Source organism: Hemibagrus wyckioides, linkage group LG03, assembly GCF_019097595.1.
Source record: "Hemibagrus wyckioides isolate EC202008001 linkage group LG03, SWU_Hwy_1.0, whole genome shotgun sequence".
Classification (NCBI taxonomy): Eukaryota; Metazoa; Chordata; class Actinopteri; order Siluriformes; family Bagridae; genus Hemibagrus; species Hemibagrus wyckioides.
In genome coordinates, this window is record NC_080712.1 from 26404430 (window position 1) to 26432029 (window position 27600).

Below are 27600 nucleotides of genomic sequence, written 5' to 3' on the forward strand. Positions count from 1 at the left end.
CATCGTCTGCTACAAAGACCATTTAACCACAAAGCACAGATCTTAAAACTGTTGCTAGCTCATAGGTTTGGTAATCAAACAACACAAACAGAACTTCAAAGCTGTAAGATATCTGATGTTGCTAGCACATCCAGGTGCAGTGGCATGATGAATACGTAGCATGGTAACCAAAGAAACCAATATCACTGTTTTTATTTTTGAGTGCACTTTGGTAAACATCCCATTCTTAATTTAGTGTGCACGTTACGGTTATATTAAACTCCACAGATATACCCTCAGATTCCTGCACTTGGCTGATAAACGTGAAAGGTTTGATGTGTTATGAGATGCTTTTCTGCTCACAACAGTTGTAAAGATTGATGATTAGAGTGTACTACAGCCTTGCTCTCAGCTCAAACCAGGCCACTTATTACTTGAAGAGTAACTGAGAAATTAAGGGTTAAGGGACTTGCTCAGGGCCCACTAAGCTACCACAAACTCAGACTAACCTCTCTGTCAAACAAGTAGTACCCCCAGCAGTCAGAGCACATTTTAAGAACTGTCTTTCTCTCAATCGCAAAATCCTTCCAATGCACTGAAGAATCCCACAATGCATCACAAAAACCAGGGAGCATCAATGCATACTATGTTCCTTTACTGGAAATGGCATGGTATATTCTGGAGCCTTTCAGATAATAAATGGCGGACAAACTGAACCAAACTCTCAGGCGAATTTCTCTACAAATATAAGTCTCTTGTTGTCTTTATTTTTATCTTTGTTAGAGATTTTTTAACTTTATTTGACATTTTATATATAGATTATTTGAGTCTTTGAGTCATGATTTTTTTTTTTTAAAATCCACTTGCTAGCTTATGATGCTGCTTGAGGTACCGTGACAGAAATGCATGAGAGTAAACTAACAAATTTATATGGAATATAAAACTGAAATATTGTGTATGTTTGGGTTTTTCCAGTGACTGATGAGGAAGTTAGAAAGATGTCAGAACTTGTATACACGATATACTGATTCATTAACTAGGGAGCTAGAGAGCCAATTGAGATGCACAAAACTTTGTCACTTTGAGCAGAGTATCTGTAGCAGTGAAAATGGAGTAGAAATTAATATAACAAGCAAAGTAACAGGACGATTGGATGATTCCATTTGTATAAAATGCTCTATATTTCAAGACGAAACAGAGAGCTAGGGACAGAATGTGAGTGTCAATAACGGGTATTGATTACTGTCCCTTTACCCCACAGCACACACACACAGAGCGTGTGGTTTGAGGTTTGACCAGTTGTTCACAATTAGTTGTTACTAAATACAGCGGCAGCCTTATCAGCACTCTCCCGCGTATAGGAGCAGAGTGAAGCTGAGATGATGGTGGCTTTAACACCAGTCTGTTAGTGTGCACTCAGCAGTGTGTGTTTGCCATTCTACTAGAGCTAACACAGCCTCTCTGCGCTCAAATAATCCTTTCTTCGGTCTAGCGTTAGGACCATATGCACGGTTTTTTTGCTAAATTCTTTTTCGCGTTTGTTCTAGCAATCACCAGGATGATGCAAACGATTTTAATAGGCCAGTTTCATGAATCTTCCCTGATCCATGATTTGAGATTTGGCACTTCATTTTCTACACATATTTCTTAAGGGTTGTGTAAAGTTCAGTGTGTGTCTATGATGTATTTATGTGGCTGCTGTATGGCAGTTTGACAGAGAATTGCATTTACTAGTATAGAATTAAAGGTCAGTAGGCTTTGGAGGAAGCAAGTGGCTGTTCAGCAGAATAACATTATTAGAGCAAGGATTTAGAAGCAGTTAGGATCAGGAGGGTGTGAGTCATGACACAACCAGAATAACCCTAAATGGCAGGAGGTCTGACTTTCTATGCGCACAGATGTTTGGGCTTTTTCTACACAAAGTGAATGCACATAATTGTCTAGAATATCTGTATGATTCAGCATTAAGAGTTACAGCATGACAATGTCCCGTGCACAAAGCACAGAAGAAAAAAGACCTATTTTGCCAAGGTTGGTCCAGAAGAACTGGAGTTGCCTGCAGAAAAGCCCTGACCTCACCCCCTGAACATTTCTGGGATGAACTGCCCCAGGCATCCTCTCCCGATATCAATACCTACCACATTCACATACCAGCATCTAGTAAGATACCAGTCATTTAATCCCTTCTGCTCTCCGGATCTGCCCGAACCATCCAGATGCCCTACTTCTGGTTGGAGTATTATCACTTTGGAGCCTGCTTGCTGCTGCTGAAGATGACATTGATAGACTGGAGGTACCTGGGATGGGTGTGGATGGTAGCATTTAGAAACCATGGAGATGGCTTTAGGACTGCACCTGCCACGAACAATTTTGTAATCGAGTTTCCATCAGCGCACAGTTTAGCACATCTTCAACAAAATAGACTGTTATCCTAAAACCAGAATGAATTTCCTGGCTACATAATTGCACTTTTTGACCATACAGTGCACATAGAAGAGAAATGATTTAGTATCACACTCTCCATTGTGAACCAGATGAGGTTTTGAGTCTCTCTTTTGAGTCTGGTTCCTCTTACCATGTCAGGGAGATTTCTGTCTATCTATCCATCTATTTATCTAACTACATAAGTATTGGCACCCATCTATCTATCTGTTCAACAACAACTTACTAGTTTAGGCTATCTATTTATTTGTCAATTTAACTCCATAAGTATTGGCACCCTGTCTATCAACCTATGAAATCCACTTTATATGCCTAAGTAGGTGACAGAAGTGTCATGTCCAACATTATTCACAACCACATATGTGTTGTTATTGTGCTTGTGGCTGGTTGTCCTTGGGGAGCCTGTGTGGTGTTGAGACAGCAGTTGTGACAGGAGGGTGTGAGTTTTTTTTAAGGAGGCCCTGGCCTTTTAGAATGCCAGTGCTATTGTACTCTTACTGCTCTCATTACTTTTGTCAATATTAGACCACCTCACCAGTCATACAGCATGGGAACATAGGAAAACTCTCTCTCTCTCTCTCTCTCTCTCTCTCTCTCTCAGAAATCACTGTACTCAGTAGTATTTACTTATTACTTATAAATAGATGTGCATTTTTTTAACACCAAGCTTCATGCAAATTATTAAAGTGGTCTGTTTCTTTTAGGAGTTACATTTTTTTCAGAATTATCATCTTCACCAGAGAACAAAAAGACTCCAGTAAAATGTTTTTTATAGTACAGTTAGTGTGTTTTTTAATAGAATAATTGGTATAAAAAAAAAGATTGGTGCACCTTTTCCACTGGCTTCTTTCATCTTACGAGAAGTGGAGATTTCAAGTGCTGAACCATGAAGGAGGGACCGAGCGATCAAATATTCCTTATGCTTTTATGAACTCAGTACATCTTCTGAGTCAGCTCGCATCTCGACTGACGAGCTTTTGAACAGAAAGCCGAGGTGGTGAAATGTTAAATTAGCTGTTTGTCAGGGAGGTGGTGGGAAGACTGTAGTAACCAGAGTGACTCATGCAGGATCTACAGAGAAAAAAAAAACCAGTGTGTGAATGAGTGTGAGATGACTAATGGGTAATAAGTATAATGTAAGATCCCCACAACGAATTTTAATCACACAAGTGTTTATGTGAAAGGAACAAAGCTGCATTATAAATGCAGTATATAGAATTTGGGCAAAAGATTAAATGGTTTTCATTTATCTAATTTTTTATTATTATTTTTTTTTAAATGCTCAACGTCTCCAACTACTGTATTCCTTCTTTTTTTTCATATCCTTCCTCATATGATGGTATATCACTGAAGAAATAAATTGTAGCACTTGTGTGTGAGGTGAATATCAGTCATTCATGGTGTTAGATCCTTGAGGCTGAGCCACTCTGCAATGTCTTATAAATATCAATTAAACTACCTAATATCTGTCATTTCTCTACCTGTGGAAAGTGCCAGAACACTCGAAGAGTAATCACAGAGATTACCTAAGAGGTGCTCCAATATCCAGATTATCCAGTTCTCGGTTATTGTGCTGTACTGATAATTTGATGGCATTCCCCTAAAAGTTTTTCAGAGATTCCCCTGCCGTAGGAAGCATGCCTGACATTTCGCAAGTTACATCGTTGTAGCTTTGCTGCACCCATCAAAATATGGTTCTATGCAAGGTTTTGCTCTTATTAGCCACTAGAGGGCATGGGGAGCCCTGTAGGCATGTTCTTAAATTGCCCCTTGGGGATAAATAAAGTGTTTTGAATTGAATTGAATTGAATTCTTATAGGTGCTATACTCAGAGAGAAATATTCACATTTTGAATATTAAAATGTTAAACCTATTTCTAGGCCCTAGAGCAGTGAAAAATGTCTACTGATTATGTTTTTGTTGTCCACTGTTGCTGTAGTTGTTGGAGCTGTGCAGGTCAGTGAAGGATGATGCATTGAAGGTGGTGTCAGACTTCAACATGCCTCCCTGTTGCATCCAGGCACCAATCGCCGGTGTGCCCAACTCCAAGGCACCTTGGGGTTTCTACCCACAGCCCGAGAGCCCCATTCCCTGGCCCCAAAGCCAACAGAGAGCCACATCAAAGCTCTAAGTATAGAGAACCTACATACTGAGAACACTTGGATTCAATTGTACTGCTTCCTTTTGGTAAAATAACTGGTTCTTTTTTTTCTTACAATAGAAAACATTAAGATTTAGAATGAAATAAAAAACACACTATATATGTCTTTTCACTTGTTTTTGGGTTATGTGATTTCTGCTGTGAATCTGTTTTATGCTTTATGATTTGCTTGTTCTGCCAATAACAATGTTGTTATATAAATCAAACATTATTATTAAATGTCTGTTGTTATTATAGAAGGCTATTTATATCTGCTCTTGTTTTTAATAAACAGAAGCAATGTTAAGATAAAGGCCCAAATGTTTTTAAGCACTATAAAATCATTTGTGTGATAAAGAAAGTGCATTATTTAAAGATTATTTACAAGGAAATAATTACTGGAATAAACGTCTGTGTTCCTTATCTGATTCAAATAGTGTTGATATTTTTATTCTCATTAATCATAGGCTATGTTTAAAACTTTTTAACACACATGCTGATCATGAACATACTTCTTAAATCTAAAGCTGGAAAAAGAAACAGAGGCTATTTATCCCCAAAACAGATGATTTAAATAAAGCTCAGATTATCAATATTAATTTTTTATTGCAGCGTCAAACAGAGTGCTGCTTGTTATCCTTCTCAGTTAAGAGACATCTTGAGACCTCTTCAGCTCCTCATCTGTTGTCTTTAATGAGTCACTGCAACTCATGATGTCCAGTGTAACACAGGCTCAGAGATTCGCCCTGCAGCCAAACACCTGGCCCTCCGGTCCTCTCTACAGTTGTATTTTGATACAAATCCAAATTTTGTGTTTGGATCTTTTCCAGTCTTCCTAGTACACCCTGAGTTTGGTGATGAGTCTTACTTTGTAGATGAGCAGGTCTGGTCTTGCCAGTTTCTGCTTTGAGAGAATATTGAGCAATTCCATTAACTGCCCTTTTTGGTGGTGGCAAGCAGACCAGTAGGGTGGGTGGGATTACGGTGTTGTAATTCTCTCTCACTGATTCTAAGATTACACTTAATAAAATATCTAGAATTTATAAGATTTAGTGAAGAAACCCTCAAGATAAGGATGTCCAGTTGTCTCTGCAGAGGACCTGCAGGTTTTTCTTTTTTAATCCAAGCAGGAACTGGCCACAGTCCTGGCTTTTATTCAGCATTTGCTTTGCCTCTTTTCGCTTTGCCTCAGGTTTGGCTTTTGCTTGGCCTCTTGCAGATAATCCCTGCTCTGGGATCAATATTAAACCTCTTCAAAATATCAAGTCTAGTCACATAGACTAGACAGTCATTAGAGGCTACTCAGCATTTAAAAGTACCTGAATGTCAAGCATAAAACAATGACTGTACTTTTTATATTGTATCAGCTGTTACTTGGAGCTGATAAGTAGCAGCACAGGATATGAGTTAGAGCCTCATAAGTCATTGCAAATTCTGCAGAAACCCTGTGTTTTTCATATTGACATTTTTCCTTGTTATAATGCATCAAAGTCACTGGCTAATGAGCTAATTTAAGCTTTTAAGCAGGTGAAGGAGATGAGTTATCAGCAAAGACTTGAACAAAATAGAAAAACTGGTTTTACATGCACTGTGGTCATGCTGAAGCCTTTAAAACTGCTACAACCTTATTTTGGAATGTACAGTTTTCTATGTAACATTATTCAGAAAGGCAATTTATACAGTTAGTGAACTTTATATTATACGGACATATATGGACAAAACTGAAAACCTGACCATCATACTTATATGTGCTTGTTGAACATCCCATTCCATGGGCATTAATATATAGTTGGTCCACCTGTTTGAATTTTGTAATGTGGATCTATGGATTTTATTTCCATTCATCTGCAAGAGCTTTAGTGTGACTGGGGACTGAGGTCCAGTGAGGAGTCCTGGTGCGCAATCGGCATTCCAAGTAACCTGAGGTCCAGGCTCTTTATAGGCCGCTTGACTTCTTCCAAACCACCCATGTCTTTATAGAGCTTTCTTTGTCCACAGGGGCACTGTCATGCAGAAATAGGTTTGGATTCAGACCCTTAGTTTCAGTAAAGGGCATTTTTATGCTACATCATACAAAAACTTTCTAGACAATTGCATTGTGGCCCACATACGGATGCAATGATCAGGTGTCCATATACTTTTGGCCATATAATGCTTATAGTGTAGGCAACAAGAGCTTAGGTGTTTGCTGTTCAGGTGACCTGGTTAGCAGCAGTTTGATCATCAATACTTTTATGACACAGTTCTAAGTGATTAAGTAAGAATGATAAACTATATGGTCAAAAGTTTGTGGACACCTGACCCTCACACCCATAGTTAGGCCATCCACAAACTGTTGCTATACTGTTTACTTGCATACAAAGACTGCAGTTCCTTGTATGCCAGAGCTAATAATTTGTTTATTACAGTGCAATTATTAAACAACCCTTGCATGGTTTTTGTTGTTATTTCTTTTCACCATTAAATAAAATCATATATAATTTTAAAGCATGTCTATTTTGAAGCTTGTTTTTCTTGCTTCTTGGCTGCAGGGTAAACGTTCATTGCTAATTATTCATATTCTTTATATTCATCAGTTCATCAGATGAGTTTAAGGATGATAGAAGTGTTCTAGTACAATTTGTGTTTAAGCAATTTATTTTGTTTTACTATAAAATATATAGTTTTATACTGTGTACTATGTAGTAAATACTTCAACACTGTTTAAGAAGGTGATCTGAATGGAAGTTTTAAATATAAAGAAAAGAATGTGATTTATTTACTCAAATTTGGAAACTTCTGGTTAGATGGTCTGATTGGTCAGAAGGTGTTGGTGGTCTCGTCTACAGCTCTGCCAAATGCATTTGCAACAAATGCAAATGCAACAATTCACAGCTTTAAATTAATATTCTTATTTCTACTTGTTCTTATCTGTTATCATTTCTATAGTAACAGTTAAATCATATGGCCATGCCAGACTATGTTTCCCTGTAACAAGCTGTATATTTATTTTGTTATTAACCTCTTATTAGCATAAGTGAATGCCGTTATAGCTGCAATAATCCAAGTGATGATGTCCCATGGCATTAAATGTAACTCTCTGTGGTAAAAGGTGCAAGTGTACCCTGCATGGATTAGGGTTATGTGGATACTCCGCTTTAGTCAGGTCTGGGGGTTGTGTCTGCAGGTCAAGCGTTTGGTGATGTGGATAACAGTTAAGGCTAGGCTCACCACCTGCAAGATAAAGGGTGAGGGTCAGGTGCCAGAATTTTGTAAACATAAAGTGTCACTTTGATGCAGAAAAAGCCTGAGTTGTGTGCAAAATGTAAAGGTTTGGACTAGATATAATCAGGTGTACCAAACTTCTTGATCTCTCACCAATTCCAGGCTGATGGTCTTGGAAGTTGGATTTTATTTCACAGTGGAAAGCTTGCTTCGATGAGACTTGAGGATATGCACCAAATGCCTTCTCGGAGAAGGTGGAACAGACAATCAAGAGGGTACCTTCTACTAACTTCATATCGCTCCTGGGGTATTCAGTGCTCATGTTGGGAATGATAGAGATATTTGGAACGGTGTGGTTGGGAGAAACGTACTCTAGAATCTGAGCAGTGTTATTGGAAACATTCTTTGAAAACCACAGATTGTCAATACCAAACACTAGTAAAACACAAGGCATTGGTTTTGATGTATGTAAAACAATAAGATTCGATGCCCTCCCTCCCTGAGGTTTCTGGCACTGTTTTAATTTTTAATCTTTGTGGGTTTGGCAATGGGGCTTAGAAACTTTCATAGCAGGATTACAGCAGATGCGGTTATCACACCTCTTCAAAATGTGGGCTATGCACTGGGACCAGCGACCACTTACGTTAAAGCACTTATCACACCCACACTGCACCACACTCCTCTATCAGATCTTCCAGCACTACTCCACTGGTCCCACCATCTCTCAGGGTAAGGAAGGTACACATTATGACTCCTATCTGTTCTGGCACCGGGGTGTTGGAATGAACTGGCTGTCTTCAAAACACACCTACAGACCTAAGTCTTCTTTTTAGACTGATGGTATTCTTAGTCTGTGACAAATTGAACTAGTATTCATTTATAAAGACTTCTAAAGCACTTCTCTAAGTCGCTTGGGTAAATGTAAATGCAGAGCCTCTGAAATTAAGAGTTGTGGTGGTTCAGACATCTTGCAAGAATACTTCCTGGTTGGCTTCTGCAACTTGACAATTTGACTTGACTGCAACTACAGCAAGATTCCACCTGTTTAATTGTCCTTCAATAGGCTTGGGTGTGGCTTCTGCTTGGTTCCGGCTCTTTCCAAATAAGATTTCAGACTCCTGCACTAGAGATTTGTCAAGACCCCAGGACCCACTAATAAGATTATATTGAACAGTTGGTTTAGAAACATAGTGCAATCCCACAGGAGAAACTGCTGGGGACAGAGACGTCTCCACTGACCTTCTCAACCTGCAGACACCTTGACTCACAGCAGGTGAAAAAGGAGAATGAATGTAAACTGAAAAAACCATGACGTCATTCCTTAACAAGAAAGTGCTGGCAAATCACTGTGGCAGAAGACGAAAAACATTGCCTAACATGCTGTTATGGGAAAATAAACAGCTTCTAGATATTAACAGCATCACATCACACTGTTGTTGAGTACTTCCTGTAACACCATCATATATTATTATTTAAATAACAAGACCTTCATTCAGAAACTGTGTCATGATGCTTGGGATAAATAATGTGTCTACTTCCTAGCTTATGTCCTAAAACATTTGCATCTGTATTTTGTTTATGGTGATGAATTTTCCACTTTTCCACCCTCAATCTCCTACATTTCTACTGTGTCTTCTTAGGTGTCTAGCATAATTAATTAGCTGTCCAACCCAATTCCAAACCAAGCCACCATCTACTTCTCCATTTCCACTCAAGCAGTATGTATACCAGTATCAAAAGAAGGTATAATCTGCAAAATAATATTTAATTTGTCAAAATCTTGGTAGCTAGCTAGCTGCATAATTTACCTATCATATAAAACATCAACAGTAACTAGCAAAGTTCACCTTCTACCATATGATTTAGTCACCATACATGTATCTATATAACATATAGCTAAAAATAATGCTCTGGATATTTCTAAACATCAACCAGATTCATTTGAAAATGATTTAGGGTTTGATGTAAATGGCATTAGAACATTTATTCTGTAGCCAGCATCTAAAATCGTAAAGTTAATGCACAGATGCAACACTTTTTTCCGTTTTCTGGTCGTTCTGTATGAGGCGAAATGTTTTACTCCACACCCAAGATTGCTTAGTCATTCTGATTTGCAGCTACAAACCCAGATTTTTTCAGTTATTATTCATTAATAATTCATTATAAATAAGAAACTACTTGTGCTTTGTGTCACAGCCACAGGGAGTGAATTGATTTGAAAATGACGTCAAGTCAAATCAGTCAAGTATTGATAGGATATATGGCCTGTAATGGACATAATAATGTCGAGCATAAATTTCTCCTATGGTAAATACATAAGGGAAAATTGGGAAATGTACCTCTGTTTTGCAATATCTACAAATGAATCTAACAAATGAAACACAAAGTACGGTAAACCAAAACAATAATTTAAAAAAAAAAGAAAAAGGAAAACATAAATGGAAAAAACTGACAGTTCCAACAGAGAGGATCCAAAAGCAGCAGATTGTAGGAAAGGTGCATTAAATGATTAAGGAACATTTACATTAAAAAATACACCCCCCCCCTTATATAGATTAAAATCTATCATGTACAGTTGAGGTCATAAGTTTCCATATGCATTGCAGAATCTGCAAAATGTTAATAATAATAATTTAAAATTTATTATTATTAAAATTTATTTATTTGTTTTTATTTAGTTTTGCCCTGAAGAATCTATTTCACATAACAGATGTTTACATATAGTCCACAAGACTCAATAATAAGATAGATAGAATTTACGTAAATTTAAGTAAATAGAATTTACACAAAAGAACCAGTTCAAAAGTTTACATGAGCTTGATTCCTAATACTGCCTGTGTTATCTGAATGATGAACGACTGGTTTTATATTTTGTGACAGTTGTTCTTGAGTTGCTGGTTTGTCCTGAGCAGTTCAACTGATCAATGTTCTGCAGATAAATCCTCCAGGTCCTGCATATTAGTTTGCTTTTCCAGCATCGTCTGCATAATTGACCCCTTTCCAAAAGTGACTAAATCCATCTTTTCACACTGAGGACACCTGAGGGACTTGTACACATCTATTACAAACATTCACCAATGCTCATGAAGGCAACACGATACATTACAAACCAGGGGGTGAATACTTCTGAACATGATGATGAGTGTAAACTGTTAGTATTTTGTTTAAAAGTCATTCAGCACTGTGCTTCAGAAGCTACATCAGATATTTACATATTTTCCAGAAAACATTATAACAACAATTGACACCAATCATCCTGCTCAAAAGTTTACACCCCCTGGCACTGTCCTGGCAACAGCTGGATTTCAATATCATGTAGCCGGAAAAAGGCTCAAATATGCAGGAGGTGCTGGAAAAGCAAATAATGTGCAGGACCTGGAGGATTTTTCTGAAGAACAGTGTTCAGCTGAACTGCTCAGGACAAACAAAGGAGCCTATGAACAACTGTCACAAAACATGAAACCCGTCTTTCATCATTCAGATAACAACATACACTAGTGTCTTGAGGACTATATGTAAACATCTGTTATGTGAAACAGCTTTGCAATGCAATGCGATTTTTATGGACACCTTTATAATATAAATTATTATAATTTTGCAGCTTTTGCAAGGCTTACGTAAACTTATAACCTCAACTGCACGTATATGCATGTAGTCCTAAACCATCCAGGGTTTTCGCCTGCCTCCTTTGCAGCATTTGTTTTAAGTTACAGGCCCCGCCCTCTGTTGTGGGCGGGGCCAAAGGGCGCTTTACTGCGTGACCGTAACGCAGAGCTGCCACACAGCCGCGTGCGCGCACTCGGAGTCGCTCTGAGGAAGTCTAGTGAGAAAGAGAGCGCTTCTCTGTCGGAGCGCCGCAAACAAAAGAGTCGAAAACAAACCCTGCGACGCTTCTTCTCGACAGCACGAACTGGAAGACCCCCCGCTCTCTTTCCCAATAACAGGACAACTCGGAACATTTCGTTTTGCTGAGCTGCCTGCAATCAGAGAAACATCTAAATGCTTCTTTTCTTCTCGCTTCTATCTGCTTTTGTAAACGGTGGATTTCTGTTGCATGGTCTTTGCTCGTCGTCGTCGTCGTCGGTTTTTCTTCTCTCCTTCATGCCCTAAAGCCGTATGCCCCAGGAACATGTCCAGGTGAGTATGACACACAGGATTGCGTCGTTTTCACACGTCTTTAGATGAAGCCGCTTGATAAATCTTTCTTCAGATCCGATAACTTTTCTACCACCAAGAAGCTCTAAGTAAATATAATTAAGCAATAAAGGGAGCATAGTTTCATATTTTTGCGTGCAGATCCAAATTCATTTCATCTCATGGATTATTTTGAACGTTTTATTGCAGTTAAGGGATTTTAATATTGCTTATCAAAAGTACCAAAAAAAAATCGCTGGGCTTTAATGGATAAAGCCGACAAAGCGGCGCGGTCTGTTCGCACCAGCACGCGCCTCTGCAAGACATCTATCTCAGAGATAAAACTCCAGAATGGATTTTTATTTATAATAATAATAATAATGATGATGATAATAATTAAAAAAAGCCCCTGTTGGTCTGCCGCTTGAGCATGCTGAATTATTTAGCCGTGTTGTGGAAAACACAGGAGAGCACCTGTTTGTTGTTGTTTTGCTCTCTGTTGCCCACGCACGAGCGCTTGATCAAAGTAGTCGGGATGGCAAAGTATTCGGTTTTAGCCTGATAAACTACACAGAACTGCAAACAAGATTAACCACATATAACTTTGACGCAAACACCTATCAAATCACCATGATATGGAAAAAGCACAAGCTACAAAATAGACTTATTTATGTATATTCGAAACTACATTATGTGGATGCTTGACTATATTTTTTTTCGCTTATTTGCGAGGGGCAACTGCTCAAAGTTGAGCCACTAGGAGGAGCTCAATATTTCCACAAAAACTTTATTTGTGGATGATTTTTTTGTTTGGCTTCTAGACTGCCAGTCAACTAAGCGGTAATCCAATCGTTTGTGATGCCGAGGACACGCGTTTCCGTCTCGCGCTTCGTGCCGCTTTTACTCGCAAGTCCTTCTCGAGCGCCGCCGGATTCCGTCACTTCGCCGTGTGCACGAGCCAGCTCTCCTAATGTTTACAGCAGTTTGGAACATTCCGCAGCGTGGAATCAACTGTACACTACATTACCCGTGAGTTACCGTATATAATGACATAGTTTAGAAATGCTGGCAAACAAACAAAAATAACAACAACAACAATGCTTTTACATACAGTCGCGCGATATTATAAGCCACAGGCGATCAGTTTCCTCTGTGCACGAGACATGATTTCTAAGCGCGTGCATATTCTCCAGCGGTGTACGCTACGCGTGACTGTTTTTTTTGTTTTTTTTTTATCTTCACGCGCGCTTTAACAAGCCGCCAGTTTGTTAAATGCGTTACAAACAAAGACGGCGTGTTTCGGGCGATTCGCGTCGAAGAAAAAAAATAGGAAGTTACTGTTGGCTCGGAATGAAGTTGAGTTGTGACGCAGTTTGACCGGAGCTTCTGCCTCGCGTGACCCGGCCATCAAAAAAAAAAACTGGCGTCGCTAGTAAACATAGCGGTAAACTAAAACGGAAAAAACGGACTGTCAAGTAGGCTATTCGAGCGACGGGGCCAGAAGTTCGCTCGTGTGCGCCTTACAAATAAAAACACAACTTTTAAGCCGCATGCCAGAAACGGTAATTACTGCTGTTTTATTTTATCCCGCAGACGGCAAAACCGGGCCGATGGCCCAGCCTTCTTAAAGGAGCAGGGGGAATGCGGAGAGAGCGCCTCCCGGGCCGAGCCGTGTGAGAGCCCTCAGCCGAGCGAATTGGAAGTGTTTTTTAGGGGAGGGATCGCGGTGCCGAATAGCCGTGTGGCTTACCAGACAAGGTCGCCTGTGTTCCGAACCCTCTCCAGGTCGTCGAGTGGATATTTTTCGTTCGACAGCGAGCCGAGCTCCCCGCTTATCACCCATAGCACAGCCACTCAGACCCCGAGTCCGTCTAGTCAAGTGATAACTCACGCCCTGCAGCGCATTTCAGAAGCGCGAGGCGACGCGCAGAATCATGGTAAGGATCCTCCGCCAACCCCCCCCCCCCCCTCCTCTCCCCGTGCTGGGATTGCATGCTGATATAACTTTCTCCGCTGTATGCACCTCATGCCTGTGACCGGAATCTCACAACCATATCATTTATATCGGCTTCTGCGTTGTGCATGCGTGTTTTAGAAGTTTACAGGACTTCACAAAAACTTTTCCATGCATGAAGTTGTCTCTTAAAATCTTTTAGAAGTCTCGCTCACCTGTGAAGTAGTGAAATGTGCATGATCGTAGTATTCCTGTCCTTAGAGAAGACTGTTGAAGAAATGTTGTTGTTGTTGTTGTTTTGCAAGTTATAGTAACGTTAGTAAACACTTTTATCAATGCCATATTTACTCTTCTCATTGTACTCAACGTTATTAAACAGTCGCTACTTGTTGGATGATGCCCAACAAAAACCTCCCTAAAGTCAACATTGTTTGCATATATTGCTGAATCTTACAGGCTTTGTTTACACATGCGAGTGTACTCGCATGCGCATGAACATCCGTTTGACTTAGGAGGTCCGTGTACCTTTACACATACCCACAGGAAGCGTTTTTTTGTCATTGTGCTGAGGGCAACCCCCAGTTTGTAGTGTACAGGGAGCTAGAGTGTGCCTGTCCTCACAATGGAAGCGATGGAGCAAGCTGATTTGCTTGTTGTCTCTATTTCTGTGTACAGTTGCACAGGCTTCAGGTGAGCAGCTGAAGCAGAAAGCTCTATCCTCCACCAGTCAAAATAATCTTTTGTGAAGCCCAGACACTAGAACCAACCATCTCTGTTCTCTGCTATAGAGAGGAAGGAGATGAGAACCGGCGATAAAATCATTTTCCAGGAGTGCTTCTCCAAGATGCAACTCTTATTGGAGAAGGAGCGCAACACTTATCTCAACTAATCAGGGCTCTTGTCTGTTTTATATGAAGCAGGTTTACATTATCAACTTGTTTTGTTTGGCTGCATTGTTGTAGTTTGTTACCAAATCAGCACACAATCTTGGCTGTGTTTTGCTTTGTGAGACCTACCGAAAAATCCTCATGTCAGTCAGACGACCCCGAAACTGTGAACTCGTGAGTCTGGTTGCAGTTGTATTAGCAGTGCTGGCAGCTGAGACGAAATAGAGAGGAGTCTGGCATACATTGTGACATGTCTGACACAGCGAAACAGACTGTATCACACTAGTGTGTAAATCAAAACAGAGCACATCATAAATCCATCCAACCACAGTGACAGTGCACATGTAAACAAACAAACACTATATCATTACCCGTCAGTATCGCTGTCGTTGGCCCGTGGCCGAGCGCGTAAAAGTCGAGAATGTAATTGAGTAATATCATGAGTGTGCTTTATTTTTTTTTTTTTGGCTATTTTATAGCGAAAGCCTCAACAAAGCTGACATGTGGAAATGAGTAGCATATGGTCGTAATATGATTGGGCATGAGAAATAACAGTAAAACTGCTTCTCGCTTGAGTCATAGCTGGAGAATCAGTGCACCTTCAGCCAGATTGTGGTTATATTATTAGCGCTTAGCCTCGCTGTTCTCTCCAGTCGATTCTGACCACAACTCAGATTTACTGCAGGTCTGTCTAGTTTCAGCGCTGAGTTATCACAAACCCTCGTCTCGATGTTCACACACGCCGATTATTTAGCTACGCTTTTTAAAATATGTCAACGCATGACAGCTTCTTCCAACTGACAAACTTTAGACAGGGTGAAATACTATTTGTTCTGGAAAGACAGCAACCAGGAGCAAGATAAAGACAACAGGAAAAAGGCAAGCAGACGGAAAAACATTATTTAATATTATGTAAAATTTGATGTCTCACTACAGAGAATACTTACAGCTAATCATAAACTTTTTCAACTACTTTTTAAAATTTTACTAATACTGAACCTACCTAATAATAATAATAAAAAAAAATTTCTGGTGTTGTGTTTAGTTCATGATGGCGAGTTTCATAGCATGCACATAATTTATCTTTCCTCGTTTCTTTGTTCATCTTTTCTTAGAATTATGGCCAGCTCTCTATAACCACTATCCACCCCACGGAGCAGCATCTGCGGGGGACATGCAAGCGGAGTTGCACCGTTCCATTGGGCGAGAGTTGCAGCGCATCGGCGATGAATTTAACCAGCTTTATTTCCGCCAGGTGGGAAACATATAGTGGAGTGTGTGTGTGTGTAATAACAGCTTGTTTGGTGAAATCTGTCTGAAGAATGCGTTTATTCTGTCCGAGTTCATTATGAGGAACTAGACTCTTGAAAGCGTTTGAGATTTCCTGTGCCACTTCGGGGAAAACGGAGAAGGACTCTGACTGGAGAAATGTTGCCTTACCTTCACTTTCCTTTAAGCATTTGTCTAAACCTTTTTCACAAGCATTTCTGAATCACTTCATATACTGTCAGAAATTAAGGTCCTTTCCTAAGCAGTCGCCTCTCGTGAGTCATGCGGTGTATGCAGAAACAGAAATTTCTCAAGGTTTTTAGGGAGGTTACTAGTTCTTGTAAAAGGCTCTGAGTGAAACTTCTGGTGAAAGGGAAACCCTGTTTCCTTTTAGGAATCTCTATTTAACATGTTTTATTCTGTGTACTGGAGCACAGACCTCTTAATAAATTTAATAATAATAATTTATAATTTTCTATATTTTTACTCAGTAAGCATTAGATGAGATGCATTTATTATACATGTTATACATGCAACTTTTTTTTATTTAATTATTTTAATAACAAACATGTTTTCCAGTGTTGGATGACAGTTACTCAATATATTTTGGCCCATGTATGCTGCATGTATGTTCTGGGTCGTATCAATACCCCCTCAGAAAGAACTCTCGGTGTTCTTTCATTATTTTATTCAATTCTAACAGTGGACATTGTCACAAAGCAGCTTTACAGAAATATATAAATTCAGGATTTCAGCTTATCCCTCATGAGCAAGCCAGAGGTGATGGTGGCTAAAGAAAATCTCCTTAAGACGACATGAGGAAGAAACCCTGAGAGACTCAAAAGAGAATCCATCCTCAACTGGGTCACACCAGAGAGTGTGATTTATAAATCTTTTCTCTTCTGTAACTGAGTATTGTACACAAAAAGTGCAATTATGTAACCAGGAAGTTCATTCTAGCTTTAACACCTTATGCTGAACTGTTCACTGATGGAGACTTGAGTGCAAAACTGTTCATGGTAAAGCTATCTCCATGGTTTCTAAGTGCTACCATCCACAGCAGTCCATATATATTATCGCTAGCACATTAGTTTTATGTCAGATGCTAGGAGATGCTACTCGTCCACGTCACATGCTGTCATGTAGGCCAGACGCTGAGATCTTTATGCAAATAGCAACTTATCTAACATGAGCTGATCTCTCTCTTTCTCTGTCCTATTTGTCATCGTTTCACATGTTTAAAATAGACTAATTATTGTTGCAGGGTTTATAAAAAAAGGTTTTGGCTTCTAAATGGTTTTGAGGTTGCACAGTTGTGTTTCAGACCTCGGCATAACGTCGGCATGGCTGTGACACATCTATGTGAGGCTCTTACGCTCTGAAGCATTCAGCATAAGAGGAGCTGTGATGAGGTGGAGTTAAAGGGATGCATCATTACATGAACTTGAAGTAGCTTCTAACAAATTAACATTATTTAGTTATACACACATGCGATCATACTGTATTTCCTGTTCTGTTAATTCTTTTGGCATTCTTACACATTCCACTAAGTATTACACAGCTATCTCGATGAGCAGGAAACACCAGGGCAATTACGAAATTTCGAAAGAGCGACTGCGATTCTGACTCAGACACCCTGTCACCTTTCTCAGAACTGTTTCGTTTTAGTTGTGCTTTCCTTTTACCTTCATGTAGAATTGGCTAAGATGTCGGTAACTGAGCGATGTCATATGCCAGAAAGCAGAACAGGTGCAGTGTCATGTGCCCCACGTATGATGTTCTGCAAAACAAGTTCTTTTGCTTTCTACTATCACTATCTTTTAAAGGTCCTTTTTAGTAGAAAAGATGGTTTCCCTTTCAGAAACAGGTTATTATCTGAAAACAAGCTTTGGCTTTTCTCTTCAAACTGATTTTTTTTTTATCCCATGACAAAACTGTGTGTGTTTTTTTTTTCCCCTTTATTTTCTTACATTAATGACCATCTGCCTGGTGCTTGTTCTCTATCCTTCATATTATAGATTTCAACTAATCATCTTTCCCACCTCCAGGGCTGAGGGTTCGATTCCCTCCTCTGCTCTGTGTTCATACAGTTTACATGTTCTTCCTGCGCTTCAGTGGTTGTCTTCCGGCTTTACTCCGGTTTCCTTCCCCGGTCCAAAACTCATGCCTTGCAGGCTGATTTGCATCTCTAAATTGTCTGTAGTGTGTGAGTGTGTGATTGTGGCCTGAGATTGACTGGCACCCTGTCCTGTGTCCCCTGCCTTGTCCCACTTGTCCCCTGGGATGGAATCCAGGCTCCTGATTACTTTGTGTAGGATAAGCACTACAGAAAAAAGTATGAATGGTTGTTATGATTACATTTCTGTCTCAGACTGATCTCTGATGGACATTAGTTTTTGCGTGTATCTGTCATTTTTAAAAGAGCATTACGTTCTGAGGCTTTAAATGCTTTATGATGTGTGGTTGAATCTGTCATATAATATTTTCATCAGATATCAGATGAGATGCTTATCAAGCAGTTATTATACATACATATAGCGCATCAAACATAATCCATATCATCTGCAATAGACTTTGAGGAACACACATGTTTTCCAGTGTTAGATATCAGTGGCTAGGCTTCTTTTCGGGTTGCGCAAGCAGGATGCCCCAGATCGTATCAATATTTAATCTGTATTTGTTCCCCTTCAGAAAGTCTTTAAGCTTTAAATCAGATCATTATGATGTATTTTTGTTAACACTGGCAAAATGAACTCAATGTCAGATGCTAGAATGAGCATGGCATTGCGCTGCTCGCACGTCATCACACTCATCCATGCCGCATGCTTTCATATACCAGACCCCGAGCTCTTTATGCAAATAACAACTTATCTCATATAAGCTGTTCTCTCTCTCTCTCTCTCTCTTTCTCTTTCTCTCTCTCTCTCTCTCTCTCTCTCTCTCTCTCTCTCACCCCCCCTTTTCTCTCGGTCATGTTTGTTCAGCTCTGTACAATAGAATTATTGTGGTGAAGTGAACTGGTGGATTTAAAGGCACACTTCATTATATTACCACTAATGAGCCAGACACACATTATCTTAAATGCTTTGCATTAAGGTGTACATCATGTAACCAGTGCAGACGGACAGAGGAACTAGCATTCGTAATAGCTGTAGTAGTTAGACGAGGCTGAGAGCGTTGCATGGCAGGGTTCGTATGTGACCGGGACGAGTTGACTTCATAATGTTTACCCTGTGGTTAGACTCCAGGCTCTAATTATGTACTGGGTCATTCAGCTCAGCGCCATGCAGACGCACTCCAGGCCCAGCTTGTAGTCAGGGTCCTGCATGGAGCTGTCCAGTGAAGTTTAAAATGGATGGGTTCAGGCTTTTTTTAAACCTTCCTGTTTAGTTTTTTTTTCTTCTCCTGATGTCACTGCTTCACTTTGTTTTGCTTGATGAATAAATGTTGCTTGCAGAGCTTGCGTTTGTGCCTTCGTCATTCATGTGTTCTCATGAAATGAGTAGATCAGCCGTGTACCGTGACCACACTCAATAAAAACAGTGCTGTCCATTAGCGTTTGTAGCACGTGATAGGTTAAGAATTAAGATCTGCAAACGTGATAAGTCTGATGTAAAATTTACAGGATAATTCAAATGAATACTTTCTCTCCACCTAATCTGAACTCTCTTCATACAAGCGAGCGAGCGCTTGCAAAAATGTTTACACCTACACAGTCGTGAGAACATGTTGGCCTCTTTAACCACTCACCTGCTACACCAAGGGTGCGTCTCAATTTGCTCTTTAGCTCCCTTGGTAGTGAATCAGTATATCTTGTACTCAAGTTCAAGCACTGCTAAGGACACATTTATATTATATATATTAATAACAGTTGTTTAATGTACATTATGAAAAAAACATGTTCTGTTACATGCCTCACAACATTAAAACGTCTTACGTTATAAGAGTCAATCAAACCATACATAGAACATCCAATAAAGTTAAAAATCACTCCCATTTGTGAGCTACAACAACAAGCCACTTAAATTTTTTTCAAGCTGAGAGGCTTCCGAAAACATGACATAATTTTTCAGTAAGGGAACATAGTAAGCACTGGTGGTAAGTTTTTGAAGAGAATTCAGGGATTTGTTTAGGTAGAGATGGAGATGGTGCCCTGACTGCTGAACTACGGAGCTGATTGAGACGAACCCCAAATGTTGCGCTGATATTACTTTACCAGTGATTAAATATAAATTCATTTTAAATTCAAAACAGAAAATGAGAGCCATGTCACTGGTGTGCATCAGCGCTTTTTTTGTTGCACGTCATCTTCCACCTGAGGAGCAGAACATTATCTCCCCTTGTGCCTGTTGACATTTCTTTATACAGGCAGCCATCTCTCAGGGGATGATGGGTGACGGCATTTACACTCAACTTCCACTTTGTTAGGAACACCTGCACATTCATGCAGTTATCTAATCAGCCAGTCATGTGACAGCAGCGTCAAACAGCAGAGTGAAGCAAACGTGTGATCTCTGTGACTTTGATGGTGACTGAGGTTGCTACTAGATGGGCTGGTTTAAGTATTTCAGAAACTGCTGATCTCCTGCGACTTTTACTGTAGAGTTTACACAGAATAGTGTAAAAAACATAAGAAATATTAATTGAGTGAGAGTTCTGTAGGTGGAAACATCTTGTTGATAAGAGAAGACAGAGCAAAATGGACAGATTATTTTAAACTCCCATGAAGTCTATAGTAACTCAAATAATCACTCTTTACAAACATAGTGAGCAGAAAAGCATGTCAAAGCACACAAAACATCAGCTACAACAGCAGGAGCCACTCAACTCAAACTGCTCTGTGCCCATGATGAGATGCTTTTCTGCTCATCACAGCTGTAAAAAATGATTATTTTGAGTTATAATAGACTTCCTGTCAGCTTAGACCAGTCTGCTCATTCTCCCCTGATCTCTCTTATAAAGGAAGGTGTTTCAGCATGCAGACTCTTCACTCACAGGATGTTTTTGTTTTGTAAACTCTGGAAACCGTTGTGTGTGGAAATCCCAGGAGATCAGCAGGCTCTGAAATACCCAAAGCAGCCCATCTGACACCAACAATCCTACCCCAGTTAAAGTCACACAGATCCAAGGGGATGTTTTCTTCATTCTGGTGTTGATGCGAACCCAAGCTCTTGACCTGTAGCTACATTGCTCTGCTGCCACATGATCGGATGATTAGATAACTGTGTGTGTGTACCTAATAAAGAGGATAGTGAGCGTGCATGTTATGGATTTACTCTGAGATTCATTTGTTTACTTGGAGTTGGTGGTATAATCATTGCTGTAATTTGTACCAGTTAATGAAGAGTAAATCAGCCAAACTGAAAGATTTTACAGGTTGGGAATCATAACGAATTTCAAATAGGGATTTTTTTTTTAAGTCATCTAATAAAATGAATACAAGCAACCAAATAATAAGAGTCTTTATTTTACAGAGATAAAGAAACTTTCTTTCGAGCACCATAAACCATTTCTGGTACCATGTCCTCAATAAATTTCTGACTGTCTCAGAAAAAGGCGCATGTTGTCTCGTCTACACTGCAGTAGTCGAACAGGTCTAATCGGAGTGTTTTTGCAGTTGTCTGGCATTGTGCGTTTGTGGCTTTTCCGCTTTTCTTCCATGTGGTCTCTCGCGCACCAGCTTCCAGTTTTCCCAGAGAAATGACTGTGAGTGAGTGGCTCTGACACACTTAACCACCATTTTCTTCTTTATTGCTCTGTTTCTCTCTGCACTTTGCTGCGTATTGTGTTGCAGTGTATTCGTAAGAGCTGCGCCAGTGATCCGATCACACTGTTTTTGTTTACACACTGGTATGGAAGTTAATTGGGGTTGATTAAAGGGACGCTGCTTCTGTCATTTGGCTCTGAACCGGGACTGCGTGCTGTCTCTGAAGAAGAGCAGCATGCGGTAGCGTTTAGATCAAGGCATTACTTACCCAAACATGTGCATGTGTTTAATAGTAAAAGAAAAACTCACGATTGTGTATCGGATCTTTGTAGAGAGTACAGTAACATAAAATAGCTTCATATAGCTCACATACATTACTGGCATGTTAGGTGAAGCTTTTACTCAAAATGTGTTCACACTGAAACTAGTTAATTCGGGATCATTCTGAAACAGAATCCTAGATTTTCTTCTTTCACGTTTCACACTGCTCATACTTAACCAGGGATTATTGACAATCAGACAGTTTACACTGTTTCTTAAACCCTGGCTTAATCTTCTTATTTACATATTTGTGGTGTCTTGTCTCTCGTCACTTCATCAGTGAGAAAAAAAAGTCCCTGTGTAATTTCTCCAGTTTGTGGCTAAGCATCTAGCTGTTCTGTATTGCAGTGTGAAATGTTCCTCTATCCAGGGTTAAAAGCAGGCTTTAGAATGATGCTTACCCGGGGTTAAGCACAGTGTGAAATGTCTACACTTGTGTTTCTCAGGTTGGTTGTAAATTTGGGTTGAAAGCCACTGACTGAAAGTGCTGTTGTGTCTCTAATCCAGAATGACAGTTATTCATAGTACTAATTCAGTTCACTCTCTCTATCTCTTTCTCTATCTCTCTCTTTTTCTCTTTCTCACTCTCTCTGTGCCACACCACAGGGTTAAATGTCCTTCCATTTTACTCCACTTCCTCCTCACCTGTTTCCTCTGGCTGAGCACACAATCACTTCTTGGGCACGCTGTGGTTTTTGGCTGGCCTTTTTTTTCTTCTTTTTTTTTTCTAAATCAGGGCCCCTCTTAGTGTTCACCCTCAGTATTTGTTTATTAAAAATCGCTTTTTTAGCCAAGTGGAATAATCATGGCTAATTCAGACCACATGCTTCAAGTCAGTATCCTCTTGCTTTCCTGTTTTTTCCTCTCCAAGCATTTCCACCTGCTTTACTTCAGAATTCTTTTTTATTATTCGTCCTTGACTGTGAGCTCTTATAGCTGACCTTATTAGCCTGAGGCAAACGATTCTTATCCTGGAGGTGAAGTAGAGGCAGCCCTCTCGACTCTCTGTGTTTTTCATCCTTCTTTTATGCGGTACAGGAAATTTTTTTTCTTTCATTTTTTTTCATTCTGGAGTGTGTTTCCTCGCTGGTTCCTGCCAAGAGTCCCTAGGGGGAAATGCCCTGTTCTTATCTGGGTCACTGTGTGTGTGTGTGTGTGTCTGTGTGTGTGTGTGTGCTCAGTGTGAAAGTACGCCAAAAGCTAGGGCTAGAAGAGGCCACCTGATTCAGCCTGACTGCTGCCAGGTCTCACAAAGCCACGTTAACATTTTATTAACCGAAACACTGCTTTGCTGATGGTGATGCCAAACAGCTCAGAGTGGGAGAATGACATGAAATTAGGCCCTAATTCAATTCAGTTCAATTCAATTTTATTTAACATTTGTCACAAAGCAGCTCTGTAGAAATTTATATAATATATTGAGCAATCCTAATGAGGTGTGTCATGGAAAAACTCCCTGAGATGACAAGCAAGCTTGAGGAACTGAGCATCAGTAGAGTTTGAACTTTAACTCTATTCTATCAAACTTAAGTTAGCAACTGTTCAATGATGGAGATTTGATGGAGTGTGAGCTGTTCATAGCAGTCTTTTCAAGGAAGAACATCTTTAAGTCGTCCGTGTGCTGCCGTTCACACCAGACAATCCAAGTTGGGCCAGCATCAAGCGATTTTCCAGTGATGAAGGAAGGCTTAGGAAAAGCAGGAGGAGTGACGATCACAATCATGGCAACCATGTCAGTGACTGTGTCTGTGACACAGTAACTACAAAGGATGTATCTGGGATGATTTTATTACTTCATTTATTTGATAACTGGATTAGTCGTAAGTCATGTTGTATGTTTATTTAATAAATGTACTTACTAGTCAGTTTATCAGTGCATTGAGTTGTGATTCATCTCACAGAAGGCTGTAATAGACATATAAGTCCTGTGGGAAATCCTGAAACAGTTCATTATGTTATTAGTTATTTTGATCTTTACGACTTGGACAGAAGAGTTTTTCTGTGAGCGGTTTAATGAATCGCAGTATTCACACAAACGCTTTTATCTTTCCTCCCAACAGGCAGAAAGAAACGGCGGTGCAGCCCCTCAACAGGCTCAGAACGAGCCGGCCATCATGGTGTGGGTAGGGATCCTGATCGGACGGCTGTTACAGTTCTTCCTGAGACAAAGATGATGGACAGAGAGAGTACCCAGCAGACAAGTAGCACATGACTGTAGATATGTATATACACCCCATCAGAAACTGTGCCCTTTCTCTCTCTCTCTCTCTCTCTCTCTCTCTCACTATGAGAGCTTCTGTATCTCTATCAGGGGCACACCGACGACTTTGACATTCCCTGTCCGGAGGAGGATTTGGATCTGGATGTGCTGGAATTGGGTGGGGAATTCTGGGATTTAACTTGGAGTCAAAGACAGCTTTGTTTCCTGCATGAACATGGAAAGCTGAGCCATTAAAACACTGGGTCGAGAAGGTGGCGAGGCCTCTCTCTCCCTCTGTCTGTCTCTCTCTCTCACTCTCTCTCTCTCTCTCTCTGTCTGTGGAGGGTGTTTTGTGAAGAAACGTCCAAAACGTGCCTTCATGGCCCCAGTGCTCTAATCTTTCCCTTTCAGTGCCTGTTCGCTGTTTCTTTCTTTTTTATTTGTGTATATCTTTTATCCCTCTTTTGTTCTGTATTTATTTGTATTTAATTTGTGTTTTGTTTTAAATGGAAGTGGATTAGTTAGCGGTAATGCTGCAGTTCTGTCTGTCCTTCTTTACTGACTCGAAATTTGCACTTCTGTTCGACTCATCACATGATGTTACACGAAATGATTTCGATAATCATTTATTGCCTGAAGATCTCGGTGGAAACAAGGAAATGTGCGACTGGTTATCAGCAGCTTATGAAAGCTACAGAAACACACCAGGTCACACACTGAGTGACCTCTTGGCAGAGGGACAACCGGCCTGTACTACGGGTGCGATTTTCACACTGTTATTCGCCAGAGAAACGTTAGCCTTGGCTCAATGCCTTTTCACGTTTTGAGGCCAAGTGATCTAATACTGACGAAATACACACTTTCACGAGGCAGCCTTTTTTTTTCCTTTTGTGAAAATGAATGAAAGCCGAGCAAGTGGAATGTCTACACACCGACAAGACAGACAGGCTTCCACTTCAAAGTGATTTTAATGCAATTTTTATTTTTAAACAAATGAATGGTTTTAATTGTTTGAAATTTGGCCCATGGTGAAATGTAATGAAAGCAAGGTTTATTAATACACATGCGGTTGGTCAGCTGTGGTTACATTGGCCATTTCATCGTGGGTGGTACGTCCACATTTTGTGTGTGTGTGAGAGTGTGTGTGTATGTGAGTGAGTGAGATTAAAGCTATTCAGGGGATTTTCAAGCGAGGTTTTATTTTCTTGCTGACCAAGAACAGTCTTAATCACCAAGTCTAAATTCAAGAACCATGATTTAATGATGTCATAAAAATAGCCTCAGTGACTCAGGGGATTTTATACCTGTGGAGAAACAAAATGGACTTCCTTCATGATCCAGTCCATGGCTTTAACCTGCACCTCCCCAAACCATTTTTTTATGCATTGCCATTTCCCCAGTATTGCATCGAGACCTGCATTCTTGGCACTTAACAACTGATATGTTAATCATGTTAAATACGTTAACTGATGTTAATAGACATCCCACAATCCACTTGTTAAAATGCAGTTATGTGCAACTGATTTGTGTCATGATTCATTTTTAAACATTTCTTTCAGTCACAATTGAATTTCCTGTCACAAGCCGTTTACCTTTAACAAGCCACAAGTTTACCTTTAACTGTTCCATGTTTCTCAGTCAAACCAAAGAACTTGTTCCAACATACTGTACGTAACAGTTGAACTTTGCAGTGGGTTTTTTTGATATGTATGCCTTGTATACACTCAACCATGTAAAGATTGGGATAGAATCAATCTCCCGGTATCAGAAATGTCATATAGTTCACGTTAAAATGTTTCTGCACCCTCCTCCCTCCCCTTTTATTTCCACTGAACAAACATTTTTCATTTTCTACATTCCAGTTCACTGGATTTTTAACTAGATTCCGTCTCATTACCTGCAAATTAACTGATCCACCTCGCAGACCCAGTACATTTGTAGCAAAATGTCTTTCTTTGATTCTCTTTTTTTTATTTTGTTGTTTGCACTGAATCTTAGCTCTGCTGAACTTGTGCAATACTGCTGTAAATAAAAGCTTCTTTTTTCATCTTTCTAAACATGGCCAACTTGTGTCTCATTTAATTCTGCACTCTGACATGCTGACTGGCATCTCTAAATTGTCCATAGTGTGTGTGTGTGTGTGTGTGCATGTGTGTGTGCGTGCTCTATGATAGACTGGCATCCTGGTGTACCTTGCCTTGTGCCCCAAGTCTCCTGGGATAGACTCCAGGCTCCAAGTAGGATAAGCAGTGTAGAGGATGAATGGATGGATAGATGGATGGGTGGATGGGAGGATAGGTGGATGGATATCATTAGAATGGGCTATCAGAATGACCATCACAACCTGAGAAGAAATAACGAACCTGAGGCAAAGATTTAGATTTATGTCAGCTTTTATTTACCTTTTATTTCACAATAGAATAATACGTAGATTACATTTTTTAAAGAAAAGCAGAGGCATCTGGATGTTGTATGAAGATACTGAGAAGACCCCTACAACACACAAACACAAATCCCTGAAACTGACATCAATGCACATAAAAGATAGTATAATGTAAATGGAAGAAAGTTAAGTACAGGGCAGATGTTATAGAAAGGAGGCTGCATTCATCTGAGACAAACTCTTAAACAATTGTGATAAACATCAGGCATCTGATCCACCATCTGTCAGTGTACCAAGAAGGTTAAACAGTTTAAAACGAATCAAAACACGTCTTCCTCGGGGAAACAGTGCTGAAATGCTTTGGGTGAATTTTTTTTTTGTTCTTTGCACATTTACGGTCAATGGCTATTGTGCTCATATTATGACCCTGGTGCTCACATGTGTCTCACACATGGTCAGTTGAGTCAGACCTGGTATTTTCATGCGTCTTAAAATCATCCTGACCACTTGTCAAAAAATAAAAAATCGAAACACTTCTGCATTCCATGAATGAATTTCATTAGGGAATAAGGAATACTAAATAAAATTACGAGATTTTCTGTCAGCACAGTGATAGGTAATGAGCGCTCGTGCATTTTGGATGGCTGCCTAAAAGTACTGGAAAGGCTGTTAAATGTGTTATTTAATCATTTAAGGTATCCACAATATAAAACCCTATATTAATCATTGACATAAAATATCACAAGAAATATGCTCACAATGGAGAAAATGACATTTTACCTCATAAAGAGCAGGGGAAGGGGTGATGCGTAATTCTGATCGGTTGATAATGTTCCTTCGCGTAGATGATGATAGCCAATAATATTTAATTATACTATGTGACACGCTCATTCGATCGTAATGATGACTCCAATTATGAACATCATTGCAGTATGAATGCAGTATGGCAGTAACACTGCAGGATGAATGCGTAAAATGTT

General features: G+C 39.8%; 2 protein-coding genes and 1 long non-coding RNA gene across 5 annotated transcripts in view; 2 read left to right on the plus strand and 1 right to left on the minus strand.

Moving 5' to 3' along the window:
• Positions 1-4871, plus strand: part of acoxl (acyl-CoA oxidase-like) — a 48141-nt gene extending 43270 nt beyond the window's left edge. Inside the window, exon 19 of the mRNA XM_058379588.1 lies at positions 4361-4871. Coding sequence (XP_058235571.1) covers positions 4361-4552 — 192 coding nt within the window. The 3' untranslated portion in view covers positions 4553-4871. The remainder of the gene's footprint in view (positions 1-4360) is intronic.
• Positions 4872-5049: 178 nt separating this feature from the next.
• On the minus strand, positions 5050-13788 carry LOC131346205 (uncharacterized). Its single transcript, XR_009203584.1, has 3 exons — positions 13650-13788; positions 7665-7774; positions 5050-6564 (listed from the first exon to the last, which is right to left on the minus strand). It is a non-coding gene; the product is annotated as an uncharacterized LOC131346205 (long non-coding RNA).
• On the plus strand, positions 11560-26294 carry bcl2l11 (BCL2 like 11). Of its 3 annotated transcripts, none has more exons than XM_058379601.1 (5): positions 11560-11902; positions 13493-13836; positions 15552-15619; positions 15856-15995; positions 24098-26294. In XM_058379601.1, the coding sequence occupies exons 1-5, from the start codon at positions 11820-11822 to the stop codon at positions 24162-24164; spliced, it is 702 nt and encodes a 233-aa protein (XP_058235584.1). In that variant the 5' UTR covers positions 11560-11819; the 3' UTR covers positions 24165-26294. The 3 variants fall into 3 exon arrangements, with proteins under 3 accessions (XP_058235584.1, XP_058235595.1, XP_058235603.1); XM_058379620.1 differs by lacking the exon at positions 11560-11902 and adding an exon at positions 11909-12928; XM_058379612.1 differs by lacking the exon at positions 15552-15619.
• The last annotated feature ends 1306 nt before the right edge of the window (positions 26295-27600 follow it).